The sequence below is a fragment of the Lissotriton helveticus genome, chromosome 6, assembly GCF_964261635.1.
Source record: "Lissotriton helveticus chromosome 6, aLisHel1.1, whole genome shotgun sequence".
In the NCBI taxonomy this organism is placed as follows: Eukaryota; Metazoa; Chordata; class Amphibia; order Caudata; family Salamandridae; genus Lissotriton; species Lissotriton helveticus.
This window is the reverse complement of record NC_136067.1, coordinates 1,933,362,036-1,933,389,803: the sequence shown is the minus strand read 5'-3', so window position 1 is coordinate 1,933,389,803 and position 27,768 is coordinate 1,933,362,036. Positions and strand designations below refer to the sequence as shown.

Sequence of the window (27,768 nt, the reverse complement as noted above, 5' to 3'; positions counted from 1 at the left end):
CTAGAACTCCAGGGGCAAGGTAACTGATGCTTCAAAGGGGCGCGGGTTGGAGTAGTCACGCTTTCCTTAGGCTGGTAGCCACCCCGCGCACGCATACTCATGACGTCACCGGATGGCGCAGAGTAAGGGCCCTCCTTTAGTGGGTAAATGGAGTTCACGGCGTAGACCGGGGTAATTACCGGGCCCGGCTGCGCATGCGCACATCTCTAGGTGAGGCGCAGCTAGTAGGACCTGACACCGGTTAGCGACCTTGCCATATGGCCAGAAATGTAGGATACAAAAATCAAGATGAGGATGTTAGATTCGGTTAGGAAACAACCTGTATTAGAGTTTTGTTAAGGTTAGCCTCTCAAACTTGTTGACGATATTGTATCTAATGTTCTGCTGATTTTTGTATAAATTGTTGACCATGCAATTAAAAACCATTTTTAATTTCATATCTTAATAAATACGGCCGGGGGACTAGCCCCCGCCTTCCAAAGATAACCAGGCCTCATGTTCATGTTTCTGGGGTTGGTGTGGTCGGATGGGGGGGGGGGGGGGGCGGCAGCCAGTCGCTGACCATGCACTGCTAGGCATTTGGTGGAGACCCTTGGTGCAGTGGTCACACAGAATGGTAATACTTTGAAATGGTAATGACAACTGCTTACCACGAAGTGGTAAGGGCATCATCCTATGGAGGTTCCCGCCCAGGGGGAGGGGCCATTGGCCACTCCTAGAACTCCAGGGGCAAGGTAACTGATGCTTCAAAGGGGCGCGGGTTGGAGTAGTCACGCTTTCCTTAGGCTGGTAGCCACCCCGCGCACGCATACTCATGACGTCACCGGATGGCGCAGAGTAAGGGCCCTCCTTTAGTGGGTAAATGGAGTTCACGGCGTAGACCGGGGTAATTACCGGGCCCGGCTGCGCATGCGCACATCTCTAGGTGAGGCGCAGCTAGTAGGACCTGACACCGGTTAGCGACCTTGCCATATGGCCAGAAATGTAGGATACAAAAATCAAGATGAGGATGTTAGATTCGGTTAGGAAACAACCTGTATTAGAGTTTTGTTAAGGTTAGCCTCTCAAACTTGTTGACGATATTGTATCTAATGTTCTGCTGATTTTTGTATAAATTGTTGACCATGCAATTAAAAACCATTTTTAATTTCATATCTTAATAAATACGGCCGGGGGACTAGCCCCCGCCTTCCAAAGATAACCAGGCCTCATGTTCATGTTTCTGGGGTTGGTGTGGTCGGATGGGGGGGGGGGGGGCGGCAGCCAGTCGCTGACCATGCACTGCTAGGCATTTGGTGGAGACCCTTGGTGCAGTGGTCACACAGAATGGTAATACTTTGAAATGGTAATGACAACTGCTTACCACGAAGTGCAAGAAGCGTCACTAGGCAGGATTCATGGAAATGTGGAAGTAGGCATTCTTGAGGTCTAACGTTGTCCAGAAGTCACCTTGCATCAGCAGTGGAACAACATCTTTTAAAGGTTAATATGTGGAAGTGCTCGGAGAGGATGTACCGGTTGAGGGACCGGAGGCAACTGTCTGTCTGAGGGCTGAGGAAGTACAGAGTAAATACCTTTGCCATCGGTGTAGGGGGTCGGTGGGGGAGTGGCTGTATGGGCCCTTTATAACGAGCGCTTACACCTCTTCCTGTAGAAGGCGAAGATGTTCTCTCCTATGTTTGCAGGGTGTGTTTTTGGGAAGGGGGGTAATAAGTTCTAGCCAGTAACTGTGGTGAACCACTGCTAAGATCTGCTTCTCGGATGTGATTTCCTGCCAGCGAGGAAGGAAATACTGCAGTTTGGTGTAGCCTTGTGGTAAGTAATGCAGTTAGGTCTGCTGCTATCTCTGATAAGAAGAGATAGGCTCCGGGGAGGTGGTTTTCGATCCTGTGCTGATGCCTCTGAAAACTCCCTCCCCATCCACCTTCGGCTGAACCAGGACCACCTCGCCTTCAGGAGACAACTCAAGACCTGGCTGTTCGAGCAGTAGCGGCCCCCCTCCCCCAAGCGCCTTGAGACCCTTCCGGGTGAGTAGCGCGCTATACAAGTGTTGTGATTGATTGATTGATTGAAAAGAACCTTTTGGAGGCCACGTCTGGAGGGCCCCTATAGCTTTGGCAGTGTCACTGTCTTTCTTTATAAGCTTCAACATTTGGTCAACCTGTGACAAGGTCTTCACAACTGATGGGCAGATTTAGCAGATGCTGCTGGACTAAGGGTTTAAAACCCAAAATTCAGTCACGCAGGTTGCCGGACCAAGACACTAGTGTTGGCACCCCTGAGTTGTGATATCCACAGTGTCAAGGGTACACCGGATGGTGGCATTACCCTTTGACATTAGCTCCTCCTCACTCTGTTTAAACTCGTTAGACAGGTGTTCAATGAGATCTTCCATTTCATCCAAGTGCGCTTAATTGTACCTGGAGACCAGGCCGACTGAGTTTGCAAGTCTCCATTGGGTGGTGGCTCCAAAATTCACCCCCTCCCCTCCATGTCAGAGTCAGGGATGAGAATAGGGGCGGCACCAGGGACGTCAGCAGTGCAGCTGGCACCAGGGAAGGTCAAGGTGGTTCGACCGGTGCCAGTCAGGATCCATCCATGGATCTCAGGGGAATGGGCCCGAGTAGCACTGGGAGTGATCCCACCTGCAGAAGATAGTAGAGGCCCAAAGGCGCTCCCAGTGGGGATGTGCCGCTCAATTATGGGATGTATGGCCTCATAAAACATTTGGAGTTGGGCGGGGGTTGCTCCAACTCCCAGAAACTCAGGGAGGTGAAGAGACAGGCCAGGCACAGGCTCAACCTAGGAGCCAGGTCTCAAAAGCTGAAGCACCTTTGACTCGTCTGATGACTTTGATGGATGGGGTGAAGTCCTCTTTGACTTCATGTTCTTTTTATGTTTGTGCAACTTATCCAAATGCCCGGACGACTTAGTGTGACAACGAGCATTTGGAGTGGCTCTGCGACCGATCCCAGGACCTTCCTCTCGACCAGGATCAAGATCGTCACGGTGTCGCACGTCGAGCAGCAAGGAGCTTGAAGGAGCGATCTCGCAAAGCTTTGGTGTACATGGCACGACAATCGAAGCAGGTCTTGGCGTAAAGGTTTCGCTTGAGGCACTAGAGGCAGACGAGGTGTGGGTCTGCTACTGACATTTGTCGGTGACAGGCGCCACAGGACTTATAACCACCCTTCCTCGCAAACATGCTTGCCACACCTGAAGACAATGTCTCAAAAACTCTTCAAAAAAAGGTCGAAAAAGATCAGTCAAAAAGTGACTGGCGGTTGCTCTTCTCCAGATCTGCGCTGACTGGCGCGGAAAGTAAAGAACTGACGCACTGGAGTGGCCCCCATTGTAGGCACAGTACAAGTCACTTCCAGTGCAAACAATGCCACATGAAACCAAATGACACCTACTGGAAAGCAGAGGTACTGCTCACGGAAAAAGTTCCGGATCCAGGCTGACGCGCGGTAAGGTAAGAAATCTGCAGCTAGAAGTCTGCATCAGATAGCAAAAGATTGTACCAGAAGAAATATTTGAATTTCCAACTAAAAGCACAGAATGTAGTTTCTAAACATCACTTTACAAGCAGACTAGAGATCGAACGATAAATGTGGACTATTCAGGTAAAATCAATGTCTTACTCAAAAGTTGGAGAAGTACCACAGGATTAAGTTGTACAATTCATGCAAATTTGTTAAAATACCTATTTAGGTTACACAGGCTTCATATAAAACGCATTTGACATAGTAAAAGTATAATTTATGATACTGGTAAAAGGGATTATAATACATCCCCTAGGAAAGGCAGACTGTCAAATGTCACTCAGGATGAGATTAGTAAGAAAATAAAGCGAATGGAAATCTAAAAGTCCATTAGTGAATCAGTTTATAATAGGTGACATTACTACTGGGACATACAAAGTTTCTATTCTGAAGAATGAAAAGAGCAATTAAATGCTGGAATATAAAAAGACATGTCTTAGATCTTATTACATACACCTATATCACTTTTCATGTTTATTACTTTCCACCATTAACTTCCACAATCTATCTTTTGTCACAATTTATTAATAGGGCTCTATTACCATTATTAGAATCATTTTAGGCTAAGACTGGAGGCAAGTATTTTGTTGACTACACTAACTGACCCGAGACATTAGAATTCCATGGAATATGTTTTACTGACAACCTAGGTAAATAGAAAAAGGTTAACTTTTTGAGCACAGATAATGCGTACAGTAGTGGGATCCTTGAAACCCAAAAGGCCATTCACAATAAATGCTGGTTATGGCATAGTCAAGTATTACCTGCTGCTGGCTCCATAAGGCTTATTCTTAAGAACACTACTTTTTAATTTAGGATTGCAGTGTAAATAAGCCATGTTCATTCTGGAGCCTTTATAAGGTTTATGGGTGCAGATTTCTCTTTGTTTGTTTTGTAACCCTGGTTTTGAGGCCAGAAACATGATCCAAGGCACCTGGTGCACATCCACCCAGGTGGACAGGAAGTGATTCACAAGAAGGGGCATGAGCATCTCATCTTCCTCTCCTTTATTATAGTTGTCTGCTAAGACTAAGCAGGTCAACAATAGGGCACTAGGAGAGGCAGATGGACTCACATGTGGAAAGAAGAGCAAAGCTAGGTGTGCACGCCATTTGCTGGAGAATCATGAGGGACAGTTACAAGGGGGAAAATACAACCCTTGGAAAACTTTGACAAACTCAGTGGAGGTTTCCAGATCTACTTGGAACAATCCCCTCACTTTGGAAGTCTTTTTGCCTGTATAGACTCTAAACGCATTAACAAATTAAACCAAATGTCTCAATTTATATCATAGGACATGGCTTATCCTGATTTCACGGGTCAAGATGACAACTCTTAATCACTTTTGGATCCCTTAATCTAGATAAAAGGGAGACAGCTGATGGCAAGAATTTAGAGTGGCAAAGGACCCAAACCGCAAGCAGCCAGGATACAGGGTTGTAACTTGAGAATGAACAGCAGGTGTTTAAACCACAAGAATTGGCCCCTTTAGTCTCTGAAGTCGCTGCCCAGGTCCACAGAATCAAATTCTTTCTGAACCAGGCTACGGAAAAGAGAGGTAAGGAATGATCATAGGATCGAAAGTCCCAGACCGGTCATCACATGCTGCCCACTGGGCCAGAGGAGCCTTATAATTTAACGGGCTCTTAATGGTAGAATGGTTACCACTTGACTTGTCTTCTAAAAAATTGAAACGCTCTGGCTCCTGCAGAAGAGAGGCCCTTTTGTTCTGCATACACAACATTGTTGTCTTCAAGGTTCTTGTCACAAACATGCACCTGTTCGCAGCAGCTGCTACACACTGCTAAGTGCATGAAGTACATGGTTTGAGCTCATGGTGGTGCAACAAAGAATGCCCATGCTATAACAAAGTAAAGGTAAAGAGTTAGAAATTTGAAAATAGAAGCAGAGCTGTATCCTCGCAGAAAATAAGATAACGCCAGAGAAGCAGACTCCTGTCAAAACCGATCAAAGGAAAAATGGGATTGGCAACAGATGAGTAGGCACACACTTAAGGGTATGGGTACTTATAATGTACACCCATACGCAGTGCATGGGCTGTTCAGGGCTTTGCAATAACTTTTGAGATGCAGCTTCCAGTCCTGCCAGTAGGCAAGGGTACGTAACAACAAGAAGAGAGATAGGGAGATTCAAGACACACTCTTAATCCCCGGTCAAGGTACTTAAACAAAAGAAGAGGGTCTGTGAAATAGGAGTAAACCACATAAAGGAGCAAGTTGAAACTGACCTAACTTAGGTTAGTTAAGAAAGCCCTCACTCGCCGACCTGGTCGGTGACATGCTTCATCATCGGGCCCCACTAAAGAGGCAGAGTGCCTCTTTAGTGTGCTGCGACGCCAGAATTACTGCGGAGCAGGTTTTGTGTAAAGGCTTTCAGTGGAAATAAAGATAAAAAGTGTGCACGTGTATCAAAAAAACTTTATTTGTAGACCACAAGCACACAGTTAAAAATTCCTGACACATAAACTAATTTTTAACTGTGTGCTTGTGGTCTACAAATAAAGTCGGTGAGTGAGGGCTTTCTTAACTAACCTAAGTTAGGTCAGTTTCAACTTGCTCCTTTATGTGGTTTACTCCTATTCCACAGACCCTCTTCTTTAGTAGGCAAGGGTACTCAAAGGAGGCAACTAGGAAAACCAAGAGGAAGCTAAGTGCAAAAAAGTAGTATAACGGGAAATGCTACAAAAGACATTAAGTTGACCAGGACAACATTGTCAATGAGGCAGAGATGCTCAACTATCTATTAGTGTTTTGAGCGTACCGGTATCAAAATTAGGTCCTGCATCACAAATTGAGCAGATGTTCTATCTGTACAGATAGAGAGTACATACCTGTATCTGACTGGAAGGGGCTAGATCCAGGTACAGCCCCCCTGCCGTGGTCCGGTGTCACTCCTGATCGGGGGCTGCTGTCATTGGCTGTAGGAAACTGATTCAGCCCAAGCTGCACTGGCTCCAGAGGATCACAGAAATCAAAGGAGGACTGACTGCTGTGCAAGCTCCGCCCACCAGTAAAAGCTAGAGATATAAATGTAAAACACATACATAAAAGGAATTATAAATTGCTAATCATTACATTAATAACACACAAATCAACAAGTTTACAAGATCCACCATGTCCTTACTCTCACAAAAATGCTTAGGAGTGGTATTAAATGCGATAAATAAACTCTAATAATCTGAAACAACTTTATTAGCTGTACATTTTGCCAGCAATTTCATTTTGAATATCAAATAGCTACTAATTTTTGTAAGGGAAATAACATAAACAGGTAATAAACTAGGTTATGTAGTTCTCAAAGGTGCTTCAGTTTACAAATTTCATATGAACCGGGAATAGCAATGTTGAACTTTTTACTTTCCTACCCATAAGCTGTACAGCCGAGGAACCTAGAGGGTATATGATATGTTTTAAGGAAAGTTGCATACAGAGAAGCTCTCACTCACGGAAACAAGTCTCTTTCTGCTGGCACTCACTTGGGAAAAAAGGCGCTAACTACATTACAATATAGTACCCTCAAGGATGACGTAATTTGTTAAAGTGCAAAGTTTTCAAAGCGCTTCCAAATTTTAAGAGGTCTGACAAGCTCAGTTTCAAGGGGAAGAGTTCCAAACTAAGGTTTCCTAGATTCTGAAAGCCGTTCCTCCCCATCTAGAATATTTGTGTGATGGATGATTATGGTAGCCGTCTTGCAAGATCTGAGCAGTCTACTGAGTATTTACTTTTTGAACTTGGTAGATAGGAAGCCGCGTGCTCTGCCATACATAGTTCAGTGGGTGATGAAACAGGACTTAAAGAGACAGGACTTTAAGAGAATCCATTTCTTGATAGGAATCAAGATTAGTATTTTGAGATGTTGAGAGATTTACCTGAACCGTTTCAGGTTGAAGATTGCTCTCACTAGGGAGTTCTGCAATGTTTTGGAGCCGGTTAAGCTCCATTAGGGGAAGATCAAAGTAGGCAGATGTTTTATGTAGTCCAACATGGACTGCACAAAACTAATATCCACTGTAATCTTATCGGGATAGTAAAGAAAGGGTATTATCATACTCAATCCAAAATGGAATTTACATTTACTAACTTTGGAGATTTGGTCCTTAAGATTGAGCTTGGCATCTAGGATGATCCAAAGGAATTCGGACTTTCTCAACCAGACTGACATATTTATTGGCCAAAAAGCAAGGGCCAGACATTGCAGTCCCAGATATTCACTTCGTAATAGACTGGGAGGAATCCTCAGTTTGATGGATTAAGTGTTAGAAAGTTTCTTTCCATCTAGTGCAAAATGGTTAACATGATTGTGTTGAACGCAGAAGTGGCAAGATCAGCCTTATTATGTAGATTAAAAATCATCTGTTTATCATTGTCTACAGAGGTATGCTATGATCCCTAATTATTGGAGAGTGCAGATGTGTAAGACTGCTCTCACCAAGTTCTCTCGGGCTCCCAAGTAAATGATCCATGTGCGTCTATTGGGTTAGCAATTTGCATACATTTTTAAGCATGAGCACTACTTTACTTAAGTTGAGCACTTGCACATATTTCAACATTTCTATGTTACAATTACTCAAAGATTTTCTATTTCCCATTTTTTGTACTTTCTGTCAGAGAAAGTATGTGCTGCATTTCAAAAGCACTGATTCAAAGTGTGGCGCCATGGTACAACATATTTTTTTCTATGGTAAAGCTGTGTTAAATGTTTTTAGCAACACAATCAATATGTAGAACATCCCGACGTGTGAAACGAACCAAGATGTCCTGGATGTGAAGCACTATTATGTATCAAATTGAACAGAGATATGGGATGTTTTCAATTCAGTGTTAAAGTTAAATACAGTTCCAAACCATTTTTGACTTGAAATAACAGCTTTACTCAAGTTTCAAAAACTATCCCGACTTTCTGCATGGGGAAGTTATTTTAGAGTAACGGTAGAAGGAATTACAAGATCATAGTTAGGGATAGATGAAACAGGGTAGAGGTAGTTGCAAAGATACTAGGTTGTAGGCAAGGGTAGCTGTCATGAGAAATTCGTAGAGGGAGAGGTGCTTGGATATAAGTAAGGACATATATACTTTGGTACAGGTAAGGGAAAATATACTTGGGTAGAGGAACTAGGGAATAAGAAGAGGCTGGGACACACTTGAATAGGGAGGCGTAGTGATTCTAGGGTACAGGTAGAGGTTGCAGCGCCGGGGCAGATTCTCCATTAGGGTTCTAGGGCTGCGCCCCCTGAAATTCCTTTACATTCCTGTACAAATATTAAATAGGTCGATTTGTTTAGAGATACATTAGTATCTCTAAACAAATCGATGTATTTAAGTCTGGGCTGTCTGTCCCAGAGTTGCCTGCCCTACCTCACTATGAAGTAGGAGACGGAAGCCAGGCAGTAAATAAACTTTCTGAACTGTGACCCGCGACTCAGGGCTCACTATTCTAAAGCCCTTTATTGCCATTGTAGTCTATGGCCGATTACACTATAGGTCAGTGACGCTTTCAGCATCATAGTTTTGGGTGCTGGAGGATGGATATCTCTGCATGAGAGCTGCCATCCATCATTCACAGGCATGGATCTCACTCTTTCCCATTCCTCACACGTAGGAGTGGATGCGAGCACGTGTGTTTAGGTCCCTTGTTCTCGTAATGGTGCTAGAATGCTAATCTTCTGTTACGTTTATTGTGCTGAGACCCCTCGCCACGCTAACCTCCCTTACTGTGACACCCCAGGCCCTGGAAGCAAACATTCTATTGCACATTCAGCTCTTTGATGGATTGTCTTTTTTCTAAGCCACAGAGAGTATTTCGGTCTTTCCTACGACAATGTTCCAGGAGCCCTAGAAGGTAAAAGGCGCTCGAGGCAGTGGACACAGCACTGGACTGTAACCAAACGTTATAAAGTATCTTCAAGTGGTCATATGCCCTGCTCCCGAAACTCAATGTTTCTGGAAAATACGAGTTGTACGTGGGAAATAAGATCAAATCAGGCCCAACTTTCTCCCTCTTCAAGACCATCTGAAGAACCTTAGATCATCAAGCTTTCCTCTAGTGGCAAAATACTTAAAAGATCTAAAGTGAAAATCCCCCCAAGATAATGACATGCTTCAAGAACTTAGTAAGGGGCTCTCGGATCCTCATTCTTCTGGTATTATGGGGAAGGATGAGTGAATGTGGAGTTGAGTGCTGGCTTCGGTCTCAAAATGGGAGCCTCAGTAAGGACGTGATTTCTCTCCTTCACGTGGGTAGAGGTTTATTTCATTAGGACATGGAAGTGGTATTGTTCATTACCCGAAGTAGCCCACATTGGTTATCTTTCACCATTTCATGGCATCCAAAAATCGCTTTCTGTATAATGAAGAATAGCGAGGAATGATCGTGAGGGTGCTTTCTGTTTTTTCAAACAATGACCGACACAAATAAGAAGGAAGAGAATCACAGCTACGACGAATGAATTCTGAGAAATCTTATAAACTGTTTTATATTCCATTAGCGATATTTTGTGACTAAAATGTAGTAAACTGTCAAGTGTTTCTGCCTGAAACAGAATCTAAAGCTCCACTCATGTGAGATAGGAGACAGGGGTATTGCCTTATCAAGTCTCTAAACCCCATCAAGCGACTGCTTCAGAACCAGCATTGACTTGAATAATTACCAAATACTGGCCCAAATGAAACACACGGGTCTAACCTCCTTTGTAGTATGCAGTCACCAAGAAGTAAAACAGTTGAGAGACTCATTCATTGCGCTGCTTCAACACAATGGAACCCAGTTTAATATGTTCTGTAAACACCGGTGTTTCCTATGCCGGCCTTTAAAGATGAACACTCATCTTTCTTGCTTGTCTCTCCTTTATAAGCAAAATAAGATGCCACAGGGAGTGAAGCAAGGACTTGATGTCATCATTCCAAGGTCTGTACCATTAATTAGGCAATTGTAACACTCCAGGTTTAAGAATATTAGAAATGGGGGAAAATGGGGAAGAGTGTAGCTATCGCTGCACAATGCAGTCATGCTTGTGGACACCTTCTAGTCCAAATCAGCCTAAACGTTTTTGGTAGCTGTTCCCCCACTGGCATGAATAAGGGAGGGGATAGCTGAACCCCGGGAGGCGCCAGGTCACATTGGAACCGCATATCGAATGCAGAGTCTGACTAGGCATCAGCCTAAGGATTTTGGGTGGGCTCTGGATGGGGGATTGCATTGTAATAACACTTATGTTACTGGCAGCTAAAATTGTGGCACACTGGAAACAAGTAAGGGCAGGAAACTACCTGGGCATATAGACTATGGTCACTATCAGCACTGGAAATGTTGTCATATAACTTGTGGGATGAACTAAGGAAATATGGAGAAAAGTGGAAGCCGGTGTTTGATTACTTACTCAATGATACACCCAACCTGAGATGTCCACATAAGATGAGGACTCTTAGACTGAAATGGACCTTAAAGGTGGCCTACAAGGGGACCATCTGACAAACTCAAAAATGTTGGGTGTAAGCATTTGTAGTGAACGTCATCTGAAATATTATACTTATGTCGATAAATGCTCACTTATCGTCAATAGAAAACCTGGAGAGGACTACATGTAATTGCCATGCAGAACTTTTGAAGTTGTGCTTTTTAATAGTGAACTTTGAGAAAATAAATACAATGTGTTGATGCAAAAAAGAAATGGAAAAATTGCTCTAGTAAGCGCTGTATGAAACAACGTTAATATTACTGTACAAATGGGAAAGAGTGAGGTAGACGCTTTTGTACCTACAATCAATAGGTTACAAGTGGCCAGCATGGCTATCGCCTAAAGACAGTACAGTGGGCACAGTTACACAATGTCCTCAACCTTCCTATGTTCCCTTCTCTGATTGCACTTTTTATCATTCAAAAAAGTGCTATTCATTAGCGAAGCAACATCTGGACTTTAAAGCTAAAATGCAATCTTGGGTGACAAGACAGATATTTTCTGATCAGGCGATGCGAATCACGCGATAAAACCCTCTCCAAGTTAACAAAATGATCCCTCTTTTAAATGAAATCATGAAAGGCAGAGAAACGAGCTGTCTTTATACACCAATAGAGCTACTCTCTCTGTATGTACACCTTAATGCTGTCAGGAGAATTGCGTTTCATTGCAATACGGCTGACGGGAGCAGGCTGCCTCTCATCGGGCAAGTGACTGCCCAACACTTGGGAGCATTGCCGTAACGAGAGTCTAAGAATGTGAGTAATGAGTAAGTTACTTAAAACAGAAGGCGACCTGACCTATTCTCTGAGTTTACTTTATGCACAGCATAAGTGTCAGCAGGGAGAATCCGCGTAACTTTCCAGAAGGTAAAAACAAACCAGTGTTTAGGAAGGTCCATGACTGATGAATTTGTGGTACTGCTTTGGTCTACTGTGCTTTCGGTGGTGGTTGGCAATGAACTTTGTCTGCATTAACAAGAGGTATGTCTCTACTGAGGAAACAGATTTGTACAAGTGCCTTTCTACACTAACCATTCTTCATGAACATGTGTTGGTGAAGTTCCACAAACTATTTGTATTGCAAAGAGACTTCAAAGGGCGCAGAATGCGGCTGCCAGCATTCTTTTCGCCCTCCCTATGCATTGTCACACCTCCCATCTCCTGTACCACCCACACTGGCTGTCTATCGAACAGAGAATTCAGTTCAAAACTCTTTGCACCACTCACAACATCCTACATGGCCAGGGCCCGCGGATACTGCAGGGGCTCTGCACATCATATGTCCCAACGCGAGTACTGCGCTCCGCAGATCTGCATCTAGCATGCACTCCTAGGGTGCGCAGGAGCAGAGCGGGGGGGGGGACTTAGAGACTTAAGTGAAATATGTCATTCATTAGGTCCATTTGTGAACCATGGGATATGTCTATTGGCGGGACAGACTATGCCCTATGAGTGACACAATATACTCAATGTTACAAAAATACTCAACTTGGACCAGAATAAGGTACAATTTCAAAACATTTATTGGGTGAGGCAACAGGTGGAGGTGATATTGGAGGGAGGCGCTGTGGAAGCATTGAAGAAGGGGTTATACTTCTTGTTTTCTTTTCTTTGTGCAGTGGTTAAAGCTATTCATCCTTAGTTGATTATGTACTTTTTACAAGTTGTGAGAAACGCCTGTTGTAAGACTAGTCAGATGAGATTTGTGGAGGAGCTCTGTGGATACATTTAAGTAAGTATTTTAGAAGTAGGAGGTGGTGCTGGGAGATTTGCTTGGGATATGAGGAAGAATGAAAGGACGGGGGCATGAAGTTGTGTGAGGGCAGCATAGTGAGATGGAAGGTGTATGTGCAAGGGCTAAGTTCTCTTTTATAAATGGAGGTTGTAGGATCTTTTACAGAGATTTATGGGGTAATTATTTTGTAATATTGTACGCAATGCCATGCAATTTACGTGGATGTGGGGATGATGGAATGTAGCCTCAAAAGTTCTAAAAAGGGCTGTATCGCCTGTGTGGCGTTCTATCTTCACTAGACTGGTGTGCCCCAGTTGCAGGGAGTTCTGAAGCTCAAAGACAGCGTGTAGGCAAAAAGTAGAACGGAATACGATAGGTTGAAAAGGAAGACCAACACCTTGCAAGAACCAAGGGGCCAAATATGAGTTCTGAGCAAAAACACAAGAAACTATCTCTTTCTGATACCTAAGTGCTCAGACTTCTCTATCTCTACAATGCTTCTAAAGACTAACTTCAAGACTCTTTGGAAGAATTCATCGTTTAACTTGCACCTAACTAAAGCAGATACCATTATAGTCGATAACCTCCAAATGTGGAAAGCCATTGGAAAATATAAGAGTGAGCTTCTATTTCGAGTACGAATGAATCAATAGAGTATTTGGTTGAGCAAATGTGTGGCATGTCACTTAGGGTAACCGTGGCAAGACATGACTAGCTCCATTCCCCATATACAACATCAAAGGCCAAGAAAATGCTTTTATGTATTATTTATCGATTACACATTCACAGCAGGTACCATCCTGGCACTTGGAAACACTTTTGTCTGTACTATAAGAGAGAGCAAACAAGCACTGCTAAAGTCAATCAGTCTGATTTTTAGTTAGAGGGAGTGTATGGTAATTGTTGGGGGAATTTTTGTGTGCTGCCCCAGTTGCCCTAGGCAGAGAATATAAACATGTAGCAACATCATGGGCAACAACAATATAGAAGCTAAGTACAGGACTCTATTGCTTAACATATTTCATTAGCAGAGCTAAGGCGTATGTTTTAAGTGGTGAACTGAAAACACACACACATCAAAATGTTACATTGGAGATACTTTTGACAAAAGACCAGGATATTTGGTTGTAGCTTTAAGAGAACTTTTATGTGTGCATGCATTTTTGCGAACAAAAAAATCCTACAACTTGTTATCATGACAGCAAAGTAAAACAAATTAAAGCCCAAGGGTGATTAGTGAAAGCACATCTTTTCGACAGACTAAGCCATCCAAACAGCAAGCACTTTCTAAAGAAAAAGTTGTAAATCAGCATTAAGTTATCATCATATATACAAAGTAAATACATAAAAGAGCACACACTAACATTTAATTATAAGATATACATCATGTCACATCTGCAAATTAACAAATCATACTTGGTGTCCCATCACCAAAACCTAAATGGTACAAAAGGGACAACGCATTCATCCTCAAAATGCCAGAGACTTGAGGGAAAGCTCAACTAAGCAATGGCAAAAAAGCATTACAACATTACAAAAACATTATAGCCAATGGCTATAGGAGTCTGACCCAAAGACCATGTTCTCTCTGTGTTTCCGGTTATTGAACTATTTTGAAAAATTGGTTTTTATTAGGTCTTCTATAAGTTAAATTCTATTAAAGTGAAGAATTTTACTGAAGACAAAGAACGTGTGAAAACATGTAGAGCAGACTGCATTCATGTGAAGTTATCATCAAGCCAGGCGCCCAGTTCTTTAACTGGCTGTTGGAAGAGGCAGGAGGTCCTAAAGAGAGAGCCCAATGTGCAGCCCTCTCAGTGGTGCTCATTTTTCCAAATGAGCTGTAGCTCAGTCTTAATACCTTTCAATCTGAGGAAGTTGCAAATCATCCACCTCAGTCTCAAAAATAAAAGGGACTGCACAGCATCTTGACCAAGTCATTTAACCCCTTGCATGCTGATGACGGCCCCGTCCGTCCTACACCGCGGTGCTCGTGTGATGATGACGGCTGGGGGCCGTCGTGAACCCGCCCACTTGCGATTTTGCCGCACAGGCGCAGAATCGTGGCCGCATGCAAGGGGTTAATCAACTGGGTATCATTTGTGCATGACAGGGCAAATCATCCTAAGGACCTAAACAACTGTGTCAGGAGTTTGAAGTATATATTAAACAGTGTAGATAGGTGGTTCTTAATCTGTGTTCTGCGGACTTATGGGTGACACCCACTAAGGGGTGCCATTACTGTTTAGAAAGATTAATAAAGTATATATACATTCAAAAAATATGAAATCGTGATTTTGTTATTTAACTCTGTAAATGTGAAGGAATAAAAAAAAAATGGTGGATAACAATTAAGTTGTTATCCTTTGCTTGATTCATGGAACAAATGCAGGTACAGCAAACAACATCCATTATGGGCAACAGGTGGCCTCTATTGAGGCACTGGTATGCGCTTACGAAAAGAGCATGGATTAGGGTTATAAAAGACAAGTGACATGCTAGAGTCAACCATGTTGCTTCATTGTTTTAGAAATAAAGTCAGATTTTGAAAAGCTCCAACTTTTCAATAAAATCAACTTTTCACTTTTAGTATGCTGTTTGTGAATTAAATATTTAATATATGGGTATTTGTATGATGTGCACTTGCATCTACATAGAAATTGCTTAAACCAGATTATTCGGCTTCCAGTATAACTCAGCGAGGATTTACAGAATTGAATAGGAGAAGAAGAAGAGCTGGTACAGGTGGTAGAGAGGACCCCTGGAGTGCCAGTGGCTGGGTCTCTGGATTGATAACAACCCTCAAAGACGGAGGGAACCCCCTTTGCCACTATTCCTGATATCCCAAAGTCAGTGTCCCCACCTCTCTGAGCCAAGTCTTGAGTATGCCATGATCAATGGTGCTAGGTGAGTCAGGCAGATCCAACCGGATCATAGTATGTCAAGTATGTTCTCAGATCATTTACTGCCATAGCTAGTGCAGTCTCTAAACCCCTATCCAATCGAAATCGCAGTTTTCAGGAATCCAAAATTCTGATTTCCTCTAGGGAAGTCTGCCAATAATTCTCTTGAACAGTTCAAAAAGGTAGGAGGGTAATAGGGCAACAGTTGTCCAACAAAGAGTTCTCCAATGTTACCTTAATTTGACAAATGGCGTTACCCTTTCCACTGTGAAGGAACTCAGCCAATGATCATGGAGCCACTGAAAATATATGTGAGTAATAAGCGCTTAAGCATGAAAGATTACCACTGGATAAATGTTTGCTAATCGTGTCAACGTTGTATGTTGGTACGGTTACCTCCTGATTGGCACCAGCAGGAAAAGACCAACAATGTCCAGAAGGTGTAAAAAGACCTGATGTGGGCGCTTTAGTGGCCATTGTCGGAGGTTCGATTAATGGCTAGGTATATTTTTGGGATTTGTTTGACATGAATGGATGCTTCACTGGCCATGCACTGTAATAGAAACAATTTTTACCAGTGCAATGCTATGATGAAAGGTAATGATCTTTAGCAATTTAAAAGTTGCCATGTAGGGGTGCCAACTACATCAGAATGTAAAGAGTAGGTGCTTGTAAAATAAGGGGGTGGGGCCCGATGTGTCCAATATAGTGGCTGTTGTTTGAGATTCGTTTAATGGCTAGATATATATATAGGGATATATATATATTTTTTTTTACATGAATGAACACTTCACTGTAAAAGAAACGCTTTTTAGAATTGAAATGATATGATGAAAAATAAGGATATTTAGCAGTGTAAGGTATAGGTGGGGGAATGCAAGCTATTCCATTCTGCAAAGGGGTCAATTTGTTGAAAGACAGTTGAAAGGTTTCCAGTGGCATTAGCTTCATCAGAACATCAACAGTAGGTGATTATAAAATAAGAGGGGATAAGGCAGAAAGGGTAAAAACACAGATATAACATGGACAGAGACAAGTCAAACAGCAGACTGTATGCAGAAAAGCCTTCACCGACAATGTAAAATAAACAGGTGAGAGTACATGATAAAATAACATATGAGGTTTATGCATGGAAGAACATTAGGCACAAACAGACTTAACTGTTTAAATTGTATGCCCTTAGAAAATGACTCAGAGTCCCCGCTGCTGAGAAGTAAAAAAAAAAAAACAGATGATGGGAAAATGTTCTAAAATTGTTATGAGAAAAAATGCATATTGCTGGTGGCTGTTTGTTTACAATGCGACATCTGTAATCCCAGCAGTGCACTCACTGCGCTACAGGAAAAAACATACAATCGTGAAAACAGACAGTAGGCGAGGAAAACTAAAAAAAAGACTAAAGTGACAAATAAGACTTCAGGTCAGCATTTAGCCCAGTGCCAAAAGCACATTCCTCATAAATCATGGTCCACAAATCCTAATCAGAAGCCCACAAATAAGCGTCAATTTCTTCATTGACTGAAGCACTGTGTTTCAAAAATTTTGAAATATTTCATTCAGGACACAAAAAGAGATGTAGTAAATTCAAAATGTGGATCCCAACTGAGGCACATAACTAAGGTCTATCTCGCATCACTACTGAGCCATTAGGAACCAGAGACATCCACCAACTCTAAACAGGAATCCATATTCCAACCCACATACACAAGGCGCATCAAAGAAAGCCAGACTCATCCCTCTGGTGCTGCTTGGGCCAGTGCAGGTCATAAACGCCTTGACCATGCCATGTGTACAGATGAATGTGCAGCACGGTCCAGTGTAGGTTATCAGGGCCTGGATGATGAAATGTGTACAAGACGATTGTGTAGCAAGGCCTGGTGCAGGTCATCAGGGTCTCAAAGCGGACGTGTACATGGGGATGTGCAGCATGGCTCTGTGTAGGACATGTCGTCTCACAATGCTAACATGTGTACGGGTGGATGTGCCGCACGGCCTCGCCAAGTGCACTATCTGGTCTTGAGTTCCTAGACCTACGGACACTTCTGATGGTGTTAAAATGGGATGCTGCTGCTCCTCCTACAACCGGCAGGATTTGGGCAAGAGTGTGAAGGGCCCAAGGTCCTCCAATAAAGATGCAGCTGCCAGAGCTATCCAGCATGTTGGATTTTGCATAAGCAGAGTGCTTACAAGCAACACTTCATAAACCACTAATCGTCCTGATGTTCTATTGCTAAACAAGCCCAGCGATGCATTAAACATGAGTAAATATAAAGTGGAATTGGTCAGCAGCTTGCAATGATTAACCAGACGATTCATTTTTGTAAGCGATGGATGCAGCAGCATTGGATTGAGCTATTCTGGAGGAAACAGTCCAGTTTCAATGTTCATCAAACACGGTACACCGTGCTGTGGAAGAGAGGTGCAGATAATGTCAGGAGAACATGATGAGAAAATGGTGCCTGGGTATGCTAGGATGCAAAAATGGACAGTACAAGGAAATATCTGGAAACAGTTGAGTTGCAATGCCCTAAGCTTTAGAAACCTGTGATGGTCTATCGATCAAAGGGACATTTGGCTGTCTACACCCAGGAAATTAAGGCAAACTGTTATGGGGCAGTTAGACATGGTTCACAATGTTGAGGACTTCATTCAAAAGAACACATATAGACAAATCAAAGTAGCTGAGAGATCACATTGAACTCAAAAAGAATATAAAGACAAGTCTCTCAAAATTAGGGAAGCTACTGCCTGCTTCTGAGGCACTCTGTGGTCCCTCAATGCAATGTGCCACTGCCTTTGGGACAAGTTAAAGTATGTTAAATGAATTCCAGGAACGCCAACAGATAATATGCAAGGAAGAAAACCCTAAGTACATCAACTTCAATCCTTTTATGTTTAATGAATCCATAGTGTATTGTCCTACTGACAAGACAAATGTCTTTCGGGTTGTACCTAAAGGGCAGTATAGCAGTGGTACTCCACAAAAGATATTCCAGGTAAGCATCTCTATTTCAATCAGGACCAGAAGGTAAATACTAAGTGTTTGGGAGAAGTTGGACACTTTACAAATCCAGATGGTTGAAGAAGGGACACTGCCAATCCCAGCTATGGGGTCACCACTGCCTAAAAACTCCATAGAGAATGTTATGGTCTATCCATCCATGATCTTAATGGTCGACCATGTGTTAAGACAGAAACAGATAAGCAAGCAATGAGGGGGATGTATGAATTACACTAATTTGAATAAGACTGAAATTGGGTCTTGTAAAACCACTTATCATGGTTCTCCTCCCAAGCATTGTCACCCAAGACTGTCGGATTGATCTCTAATAAGACACACAATTTACTTTGCATGCTTTTGTTCCATTAACACATATCCCTCCCGAATGCTTCAGCTCTTACAGTTAAGTCCTAGTCTGTTCCAATAACATCCCTGTCTCTGTTTCTTTTTCTCCTTCAGTATGATTGTGGGCAACAGAGCAAGATTAAGATATTATGGATTATTTAAAAAAAGCATTTAGAGTTGCTTTTATCGCCATTAGCTGTGGTTGCGAGACACTTCATATGATTTATGCCAGATTGGCAAAAAATACCTAATACATTTTTTTTTTAAAAAGGGGACAGCTAAAAAAAAAAAATACAAAAGACGAATCACACAAAGCATTGCCTTAAATGATCAACCAAATACATGATTTAACCGCATGCGTGCGGGCGGAATTCCGCTCGTACGCTGAGATTTTTAAAAGCGCACTTTACGCGACGAGCTGGGCTCGTCATCAGCGTGCGAGGAGGCTACCTCATGACGAGCCCAGCTCGTCATCAGCGTGGAAGGGGTTAACACACATCTGCATCAAACACCTACAGTTTTGCCGTGTGGGGGTCCTCGACATGGGGCTGGGCTGCATGGAGTTCGTGAGCAACTCTGGTTTCACAGTTACACCCGGGCCACTGCTCTCAGTCCTCTCCGACCGACAGAAACCTGGCATAGATGCTGCTTTCTCCAGCGATGGCAGTAGTTGGTCCAGCTGGTCCAGGTGAGAGGCGTACTGGTAAAGGAACGACACTCATGTTAAATGATAAAGAGTTTACTTTTGAGTAGCACATACAAACACCACAAACTATAAAGTCACACCTCGACATAAATCATGCTTCAAGAATCCAAGGGAATGGCTCAGAAATGGCTGAAAAGTGACTTGTTTGTAGCTATAAAAAACAAACTAAACGTATAAAAAAAACAAGCATTTGCAATGCAATTATTCTCACTTTGGGGACCTTATATGTATTTAGCTATGCAGCACATTAGCCTGGGTGCTGAAACATTTACTGTTCTTTAAAATGGAGTGAAAGTAAGCACCAAACTGCGTGACACGCCAGGTATGGGAACACATGGAGAGAAATATTGCCTTTCAGCAGGAAATGGTATAGTCCAAAGCTCTGTTTTTAATATAAAATCAGGGCCTTCGGTGGTCATATCACTGAAAATACAAGATTTAAAAAAAAATATTATTGTCTACGGGTGGTTGTTAAGGACAATTTCTATGGACTGGAATGAAGAGAATGCTAAAGTGATTCTGGTATTTTACTGACCTCTGATGATCGTTTTCTATCAAGAAAGTTAAATAGAGGCAGTTGCCAGAAAAATAAAAATCCCTCAGCAGAAAGCAATTCTGGTATTTTACTGACCTCTACTGGTCGTTTTCTATCAATACAGTAAATAGAGGCAGTTGAACAAGCAGAAAGCAATCCTGGTATTTAACTGACCTCTACTGGTCGTGTCAATCAAGACAGTTAAATAGAGACAGTTGAACAGAAAAAAAAGTCCCTAAGCGGAAGCAGACAAGTCCTAGGGCTGAAATCCAGAGCCCACAAAGTACATACACATATAAGTATATACTGAAGTATATAATACAAGAGGCCTTGAATGCTCGACCTAAAAACAGGATGAAACATAATCCTGTATATAGTGTAGAGTGTAATATGATGGAAAAAGCAAGTAACTGAACATGTGAAAAAGTCTCACACTGATTTTAAATAAGTTCCTATACCAAATTTTAAACTAATCCACTTTGTGGATGGATCATGTCTTAGAAATGATCAAGTCTAGCTTGTTGCCAGATATGCTGTTCACTTAATATGTCAGTTGCGAGTCCCCACCTACCCAATATGAGATCATCCCGGGTGGCTGAGCTTGTTATCTCCACCAGAGTTTTTGTCCTAGCAGAGATAAAAATGAACTGTATTCAGACATGAAGTATGCGTTTGGAGTCGCCCATGACTTAGGGCATCTCTATCTTCTCCGGTTGCAGCTCATGTACCATAACGGGGTACCGATGGAGAGAGCGGGCCCCTTCCCTGAGTTGTTACCAGGTTGAGGTGGGTCTACTTATCCTTCAGTTTGGATGGATTCCAGTAATACCAAACTTTACATTGGATTACTGGTTTTCTATCACCATATTTATTTACTATTTCTTTCACATAAGCAGCAGCTTTGTTTATTATTTGTGGTCCTGATGAAAGCCTGGATACAGTTATAGATGAGATAGGCTGAAACATGTCGACCGTCTTTTATATCTTAGCAGTTTGAATCTATACTACTTTGCACTGCTTTTTAACCCTGCCAGTCCGGACAAGTCAATAAAGAGTTGTTTTGTCCCTACTAGGTAGTTTTAGAATCACATTTATCTTCTCACTCACATTTTGCGCTGCACCCTCATGACACCTCACGCTCACATATGGGATTTTAGCATCCTCACCAGCTTAGGACATTCTGAAAACATCCCAGAGCTCCTACCTCACAGTGAGGGAGTTGTAGCCCTTAGTGGGACTAGGTTTTCCCATTGAGAGGAGAAGCCCTTATGATGAAGCATGCCACCTATGGTGGGTGAGGGCATTCGTCCTGAAAAGGGATTGCTCCCCTTTTGGGGGCTTTATTGAGAGACACAAATTCACCCTTTTCTTTGTCAAAACACTGGCGACAACCTAGCATAGACCCGAGAAGTCTTGTGTTATGATTATAGTATAAGGGGAATCACTTCTCGCAGGTCTTTAAATTGTCTCCCTTGGACCCTCTCATCAGTCTCTTTGTATTTCCATCTCTATCTTCTCCCAGCACCCTAATTAAAAACGGCCAATATGTAAAAAAAAGACAAATTGCTGAGAACTTTGCTTTTGCCACTTAGAATTATGGTTGTTAAATGTGCCGCCCATCAAAATTCTCATTACAACGTTTTTTCCAGGGAAATACCTTTAATGATTCCACTGCCAAAGAAGTCATATCTCTAAAAAACGAATCTGCTATGCATGTTGTTCAGACCGATTTAACAAACAAATGTGTTGCTTTTAAAGATTCAAGCACCAGAACCTGAAAAACAATACTGGGCAAAGCAGAAGTAGTGTGGAGAGGGATGTATGATGCTACATCGCAAACGTTTTTACCGCAAACATTCACATCGCCGTCTTTACATCGCACACACATTCACAACGCACGCTGTCACACCGCAACCCATTACTTCGCTCCACCATTGAAATGCATACAAAACACAATCACTACGCAGACAAACATCCCGCATGCTTTAACATTGCATTCCCCCCCCCCCCCCCGAAATAACACACACTACCCCCAGCATGAGCTTACCCCCTACGCCCGTCCCCTAAACCTGAATTCCTCAATCCCTAATTAGTACCTTACACTACGGCCCCCTGACCGACCCTTAACCCGAAAACATGCTTATTTTGAGTAAGAACCTCTTCGCGTCTTACTGTCCCCAGCATTTAACAATTAAAATGTACAAAACTGTTCTGTTGTGCACCCCTTGCTCCAAGAAAACCAGCAATGAACAGGGGGGCGGTTGAAATGTTATCAGAGGTAAATTGAAATAACATTTGAAAACAATCACCTTTGTTGTTTTTTCCTGAACCCCCCCCCCTACCAAAGAGGAACAACCCGTTCTGGGCACAGGAATGTTGCTGATGTCGTCTGGTGCAGCTATACATTTACCGTCAGCACTGTAACACAGAGTTCACACAAAGTCCCGCATACATACTCCTGCCCCTGCCCCTACCCCGGCAGCAAGCAGCCACCATACGAGCCTGCACATAACACAACACACACAGCCCTCACACCCCTACAGTAGATGGACACCACACACCGACGACTGACAGATTTCCCACCGCGACGCTGCACAAATCTTTCATCCAGCACAGGTGTTACACACTTAACACACACTGGCACCGCACTCGGACTTCACACAAGTAAGTACAAAAATGACATGTCCTTCCATTCTGTGACGCATTGTTTGCAGAGATGAGGTGTGTCTTGGGCGCTGTCCTGGCTGCTGCGCTCCTCGTTGTCTCAGGTAAGGTTTACTCCGATGTATACAAGACCCCTGTGTAGCTGAGCTCTGTCTGCCAACAAAGGATCTGCCTTGTGTAGCTATACATTATCCAACATCTGCAGAGCTACCTCTGGGGAGATGAACAGTCTGTAGGTATGGGGCTGGGAATGGGAGGTGCGTCTAAAATCCTATGGAAAACTGGTCAACTACGGCCCTCATGACACCTTTACATGCAGCCCCCCTCCGTAAAATGTTTAAAGGAGCTATGCAGATTGAAATAATTACACCACATGCGTTTTAAAAGCATCCGTTGTAAAAGCCTGTGCGATGTAAGGGGCAGCGTAGTAATGGCCCACGTTGTAACGTCGCTTGCGTTGTAACGCTTGCAATGTAAACGCATGCGATGTAACACATGCGTTGTGATGGGTGTTCCCCGTGGAGAGACATCAGAGGGCGTGTGCCTGAACCCAAGTTATTGCTCCCCAACCTAATATTTGTATCATGGAGCATCCCATGTTGGAAGGGACAGTAGGATTCATGCCACTGCAACCCACTAGTATGCACACTTCCCTTCCATCGCCCCCAACTATTGTCACTCGTGCCACCTGCCAGTATCACAATACTGGTAAGGTAATCAAGACCACTGCCGTTACCCATCCCCCTCCTTACGTCCCCTTTGTCCATCCAGAAATGGACTTTATACAAACGGCAAAACATGCTTCCTATTCTTATGTGCTTGAGCTGGTCTGTATGTTTGCAGGGTGGGTTGAAACATATCCATTAGTAAGAGCACATACCATAACAGTGGCTAAGTGCTTACTCAGTGAGTTTCTCCTACGATTTGGTATTTCACGGCTCCTTTTTAAATGACCAATAAATACACTTCATTTCAGCAGTGGCTCAGTACATTTGCAAAGCTTTAGGGATCAAGTGAGAGTAACCCCGTCTACATTACCTCCTTTGAAAACCGTTTCCCCACTGGCTAGTTGTTTCATAAGTGCTGTTTCAAGAAGAGTCTACTAATTTCCTTTGTGGCAAGTAAGCTACGCCTTGGTTATCCCAAGACAGGAGCGGGGTTTGTTACAGGGGATATGTGGTCCGAATCATCAGGCACTCTGCTGAACAACCCTTTCAAGGACTATGAAGGCGCCCAATACGTGCCAGAGACTAGTGGACTTTTCTCCATTTTGCTTCCAAATTGTAGGGCAGGCTAGCAGTGAAACGAGACAGAATGCTAAAATACTAGAGGAAAGGATAACGTGTCAAACATTTTCTAAGGCCTAATAACTGATCAGCTAGACACAGAAGATCTCGCTCTTGAAAAATAAAAAGCCCTTCACTTTGTCCTTACTGTCTAGGGAGGGGTTTGTGCCATTGTCAACTCAGAATGTTGTACACACATACCCAACACATCTACCAGTATGCATGAACAAACACATTACATCACGAACCTAGAAAGGTTAGATCCCACCAAAACACAAGTGTCATCTGAAAGGTTTTTTTTTGCAAGCATTTTTAGAGCCGATATGAGGATGTCCAGACTTCACCAAATGTTATCTGTGATTTGCTTGTCAAGAGAGCTTTTCGCTTCACAAGAATTATCAGAAAAACCAACTGGGAGAGACTCCTCCAATGAACAGTGGGGCTCTTGTCCTACGTGGACTCCTTGCTTCTGCCAAAATCTTTTCCTGCAGCTCAGGATTTCTTCACCATGCTCAATGCCCACCCAATCAAAAGACATCAATAGTTTCAAAGCACTTGTAACTTGCTTTCTGCATAAGTTACCTGAACCCATGAGCTCTTTACTGCAAATGTACCTCAGAAAGTTCCTGACAGGCCTTCGAGGCTTGTGTGTGTTGACTGTATGGGCTACAACTGACACAGGACATCCCAGCCCAGCTGTCAGCTCGGCCGAGACGGACAATCGTTCGCATCCCAAGTCTGGCTGCTAAAGTTTACCGAAGGCAGGCAGGGGCGCGTGAATTCTCCAGGAGCCTTCGGCCACTGAAGTTTACCGAAGTTGTAAAGGGGCGCGTGCATTCTCCAGGAGCCCTCGGCCGCTAAAGTTTACCGAAGGCGGGCAGGGGCGCGTGCATTCTCCAGGAGCCCTCGGCCGCTGAAGTTTACCGAAGTTGGAAAGGGGTGCATGTATTCTCCAGGTGCCCTCGGACGATAAAGCTTACCGAAGTTGGAAAGGGGCGCGTGCATTCTCCAGGTGCCCTCGGACGATAAAGTTTACCGAAGGCGGGCAGGGGCAGTAGCTACATGCTGTGGCAGGAGCACGCGAACAAAGGTCTTAGGGCAACAATCCCGTGAGTTGTGTACGCATGTGTGCTAACAGTGAGTCAGAGTGTGGGGGGCGGGCAGGTGGTGGCGTGCGACCTACTTTGAGCCTGAGGCTGCTCTGTGGTGGGGGAGAGGGAGGGGCAGGTGTGAGAGGCAGAAAAAGCAGATGGCCACAAAGGAATGCAGGAAAGAGTGAGGCCAAGCGCGATATCTGGTGGAGTTCAAAGGGATGGGCTGAAACGGAGGGGAGAATGCACGGAGCGCATTCCAATGAAGTCTAGTGCGAGGCGTGGGGGGAGGGGGAGCAGGCATATGGGGTGTGAGTGACGCCAAGCGCGCGCCTGGAGAAGCTTCATGCTCGAGTACACAACATGCATTGTGAGAAATCCGCTTGGTCAAGAGAGTTTGTTCTAACACAATTGGTTTCGAGTAATAAATTACTCGACCTAAAAAGGAATAATAACACCTACATTATTTTTTGGGGAAACTGTTTAACCCCAAAGTCGTGAATAGGAGCCTACATTCTACCATTACTCTAGTGCTCCAAATGTAATTACTACTGGAAAGAGAAACTTTTTAGGTCTCGCCTGCCAATGCGCTTGCGCATTGCTGGCGAGAGATATAGAGGCTAAACCAAGGGCTAAACCATCGGCGGATTTCGGACAGTGCCTGTGGAGCAGTCAAGCGGAAAGCGGGTCCACATCAAAGGCATTTGCCTCCCTCCCCCAGGCATTCACCCCAGCGCGCGCCGCTCTGCCTCACTTCTCCTCCCCCCTAATTACATTCCTGCTGTTTCCATTCATTTCTTTCACGGCCGCGACGCCGTGCTTCACCCTGTCTCCTCCTCCGACGGCCCATCTGGACTCGTTTGTTTACTTGCGGCAATAGACGGTCTTCTTAAATTACTGGGTAAGCACTTTAAAAAAATATATTTTCAAAGTGAAAGCTTGTTTAACATTGCGTTAGCCTCAGCTGTAAGTAGTGTTTTTTTCTTCTTTTTGTGACTTGCGGTACCGTTTTTCTTGCCTTTGTAATTTCGATTGTGTTTATGCGATCTGAATTCCCTACTTTTTCGTATTATATAGTTGCTTAACTTGCGATCAACTTTATTGGTGTTTCATTTCCCTATGTAACTTACGATCTATTTTAGTGCTGTCTAAATACGCCAGGTTTTCTTATTATTTTGCCGTTTAACTTGCAATGGAGTGTATTGCAGTTTGGTTTCCCTTGTAGCTTGCAATCGACTTTAGTGACGTCTGATTTTCACACATTTTTTTCTATGTTTTGTCGTTGCTTGTTTTTTGTGCCTTCTTCTCCTCTGATTGTACTCGTTTTTCGTGCCTTCTGCTCCCCTGATTGCCCTCGTTTTCTTGCCTTCTGCTTCCCTGATTGTACTCGTTTTTTTATTGCCTTCGCCTCCCCCACTCCATCCATCCATCCCCCCCACTCCATCCATCCCCCCACTCATCCATCTTTCCCCCCCACTCCATCCATCCATCCATCCCACTCCATCCATCCATCCATCCATCCCACTCCATCCATCCATCTACCCCCCACTCCATCCATCCACCCCCCACTCCATCCATCCATCCACCCCCCACTCCATCCATCCATCCACCCCCCCACTCCATCCATCCATCCATCCCACTCCATCCATCCACCCCCACTCCATCCATCCACCCCCCACTCCATCCATCCATCCTTCCCCCCACTCCATCCATCCCCCACTCCATCCATCCATCCCACTCCATCCACCCCCCACTCCATCCATCCATCCCCCCACCCCATCCATCCATCCATCCCACTCCATCCATCCATCCACCCCACTCTGTCCATCCCCTCCATCCATCCATCCCCTCCATCCATCCATCCCACTCCATCCATCCATCCATACCCTCCATCCATCCATCCCCCACTCATCCATCCATCCCCCCACTCCATCCATCCATCCCCCCACTCCATCCATCCATCCCCCCACTCCATCCACCCATCCCCCCAATCCATCCATCCATCCCCCCACTCCATCCATCCATCCCCCCACTCCATTCATCCCCCCACTCCATCCATTCCCCCACTCAATCCATCAATCCCCCCACTCCATCCATCCCACTCCATCCATCCGTCCCTCCACTCCATCCACCCACTCCATCCATCCATCCCACTCCATCCATCCATCCCCCCACTCCATCCATCCATCCCCCCACTCCATCCACCCATCCCCCACTCTAGCCACTCATACCCCCACTCCATTCACCCATCCCACTCCATCCATCCATCCCACTCCATCCATCCATCCCCCAACTCCATCCATCCCCCCACTCCATCCATCCATCCCACTCTATCCATCCATCCATCCATCCCCACTCCATCCATCCCACGTAATCCATCCATCCGCCCCACTCCATCCATCCATCCCCCCACTCCATCCATCCATCCATCCCACTCCATCCATCAATCCATCCATCCCACTCCATCCATCCATCTCCATC

General features: G+C 44.0%; 1 protein-coding gene across 6 annotated transcripts in view; it reads right to left on the bottom strand.

Annotated features, from left to right (window-relative positions):
• Positions 1-27,768, bottom strand: part of NCOA1 (nuclear receptor coactivator 1) — a 986,743-nt gene that overhangs the window by 128,669 nt on the left and 830,306 nt on the right. For all 6 annotated transcript variants that reach the window (XM_078649914.1, XM_078649919.1, XM_078649916.1 and 3 more), the window contains 2 exons: positions 19,522-19,705; positions 6,397-6,582 (listed from right to left, as the gene is read on the bottom strand). In XM_078649914.1, coding sequence (XP_078506040.1) covers positions 6,397-6,582; positions 19,522-19,705 — 370 coding nt within the window. The remainder of the gene's footprint in view (positions 1-6,396; positions 6,583-19,521; positions 19,706-27,768) is intronic.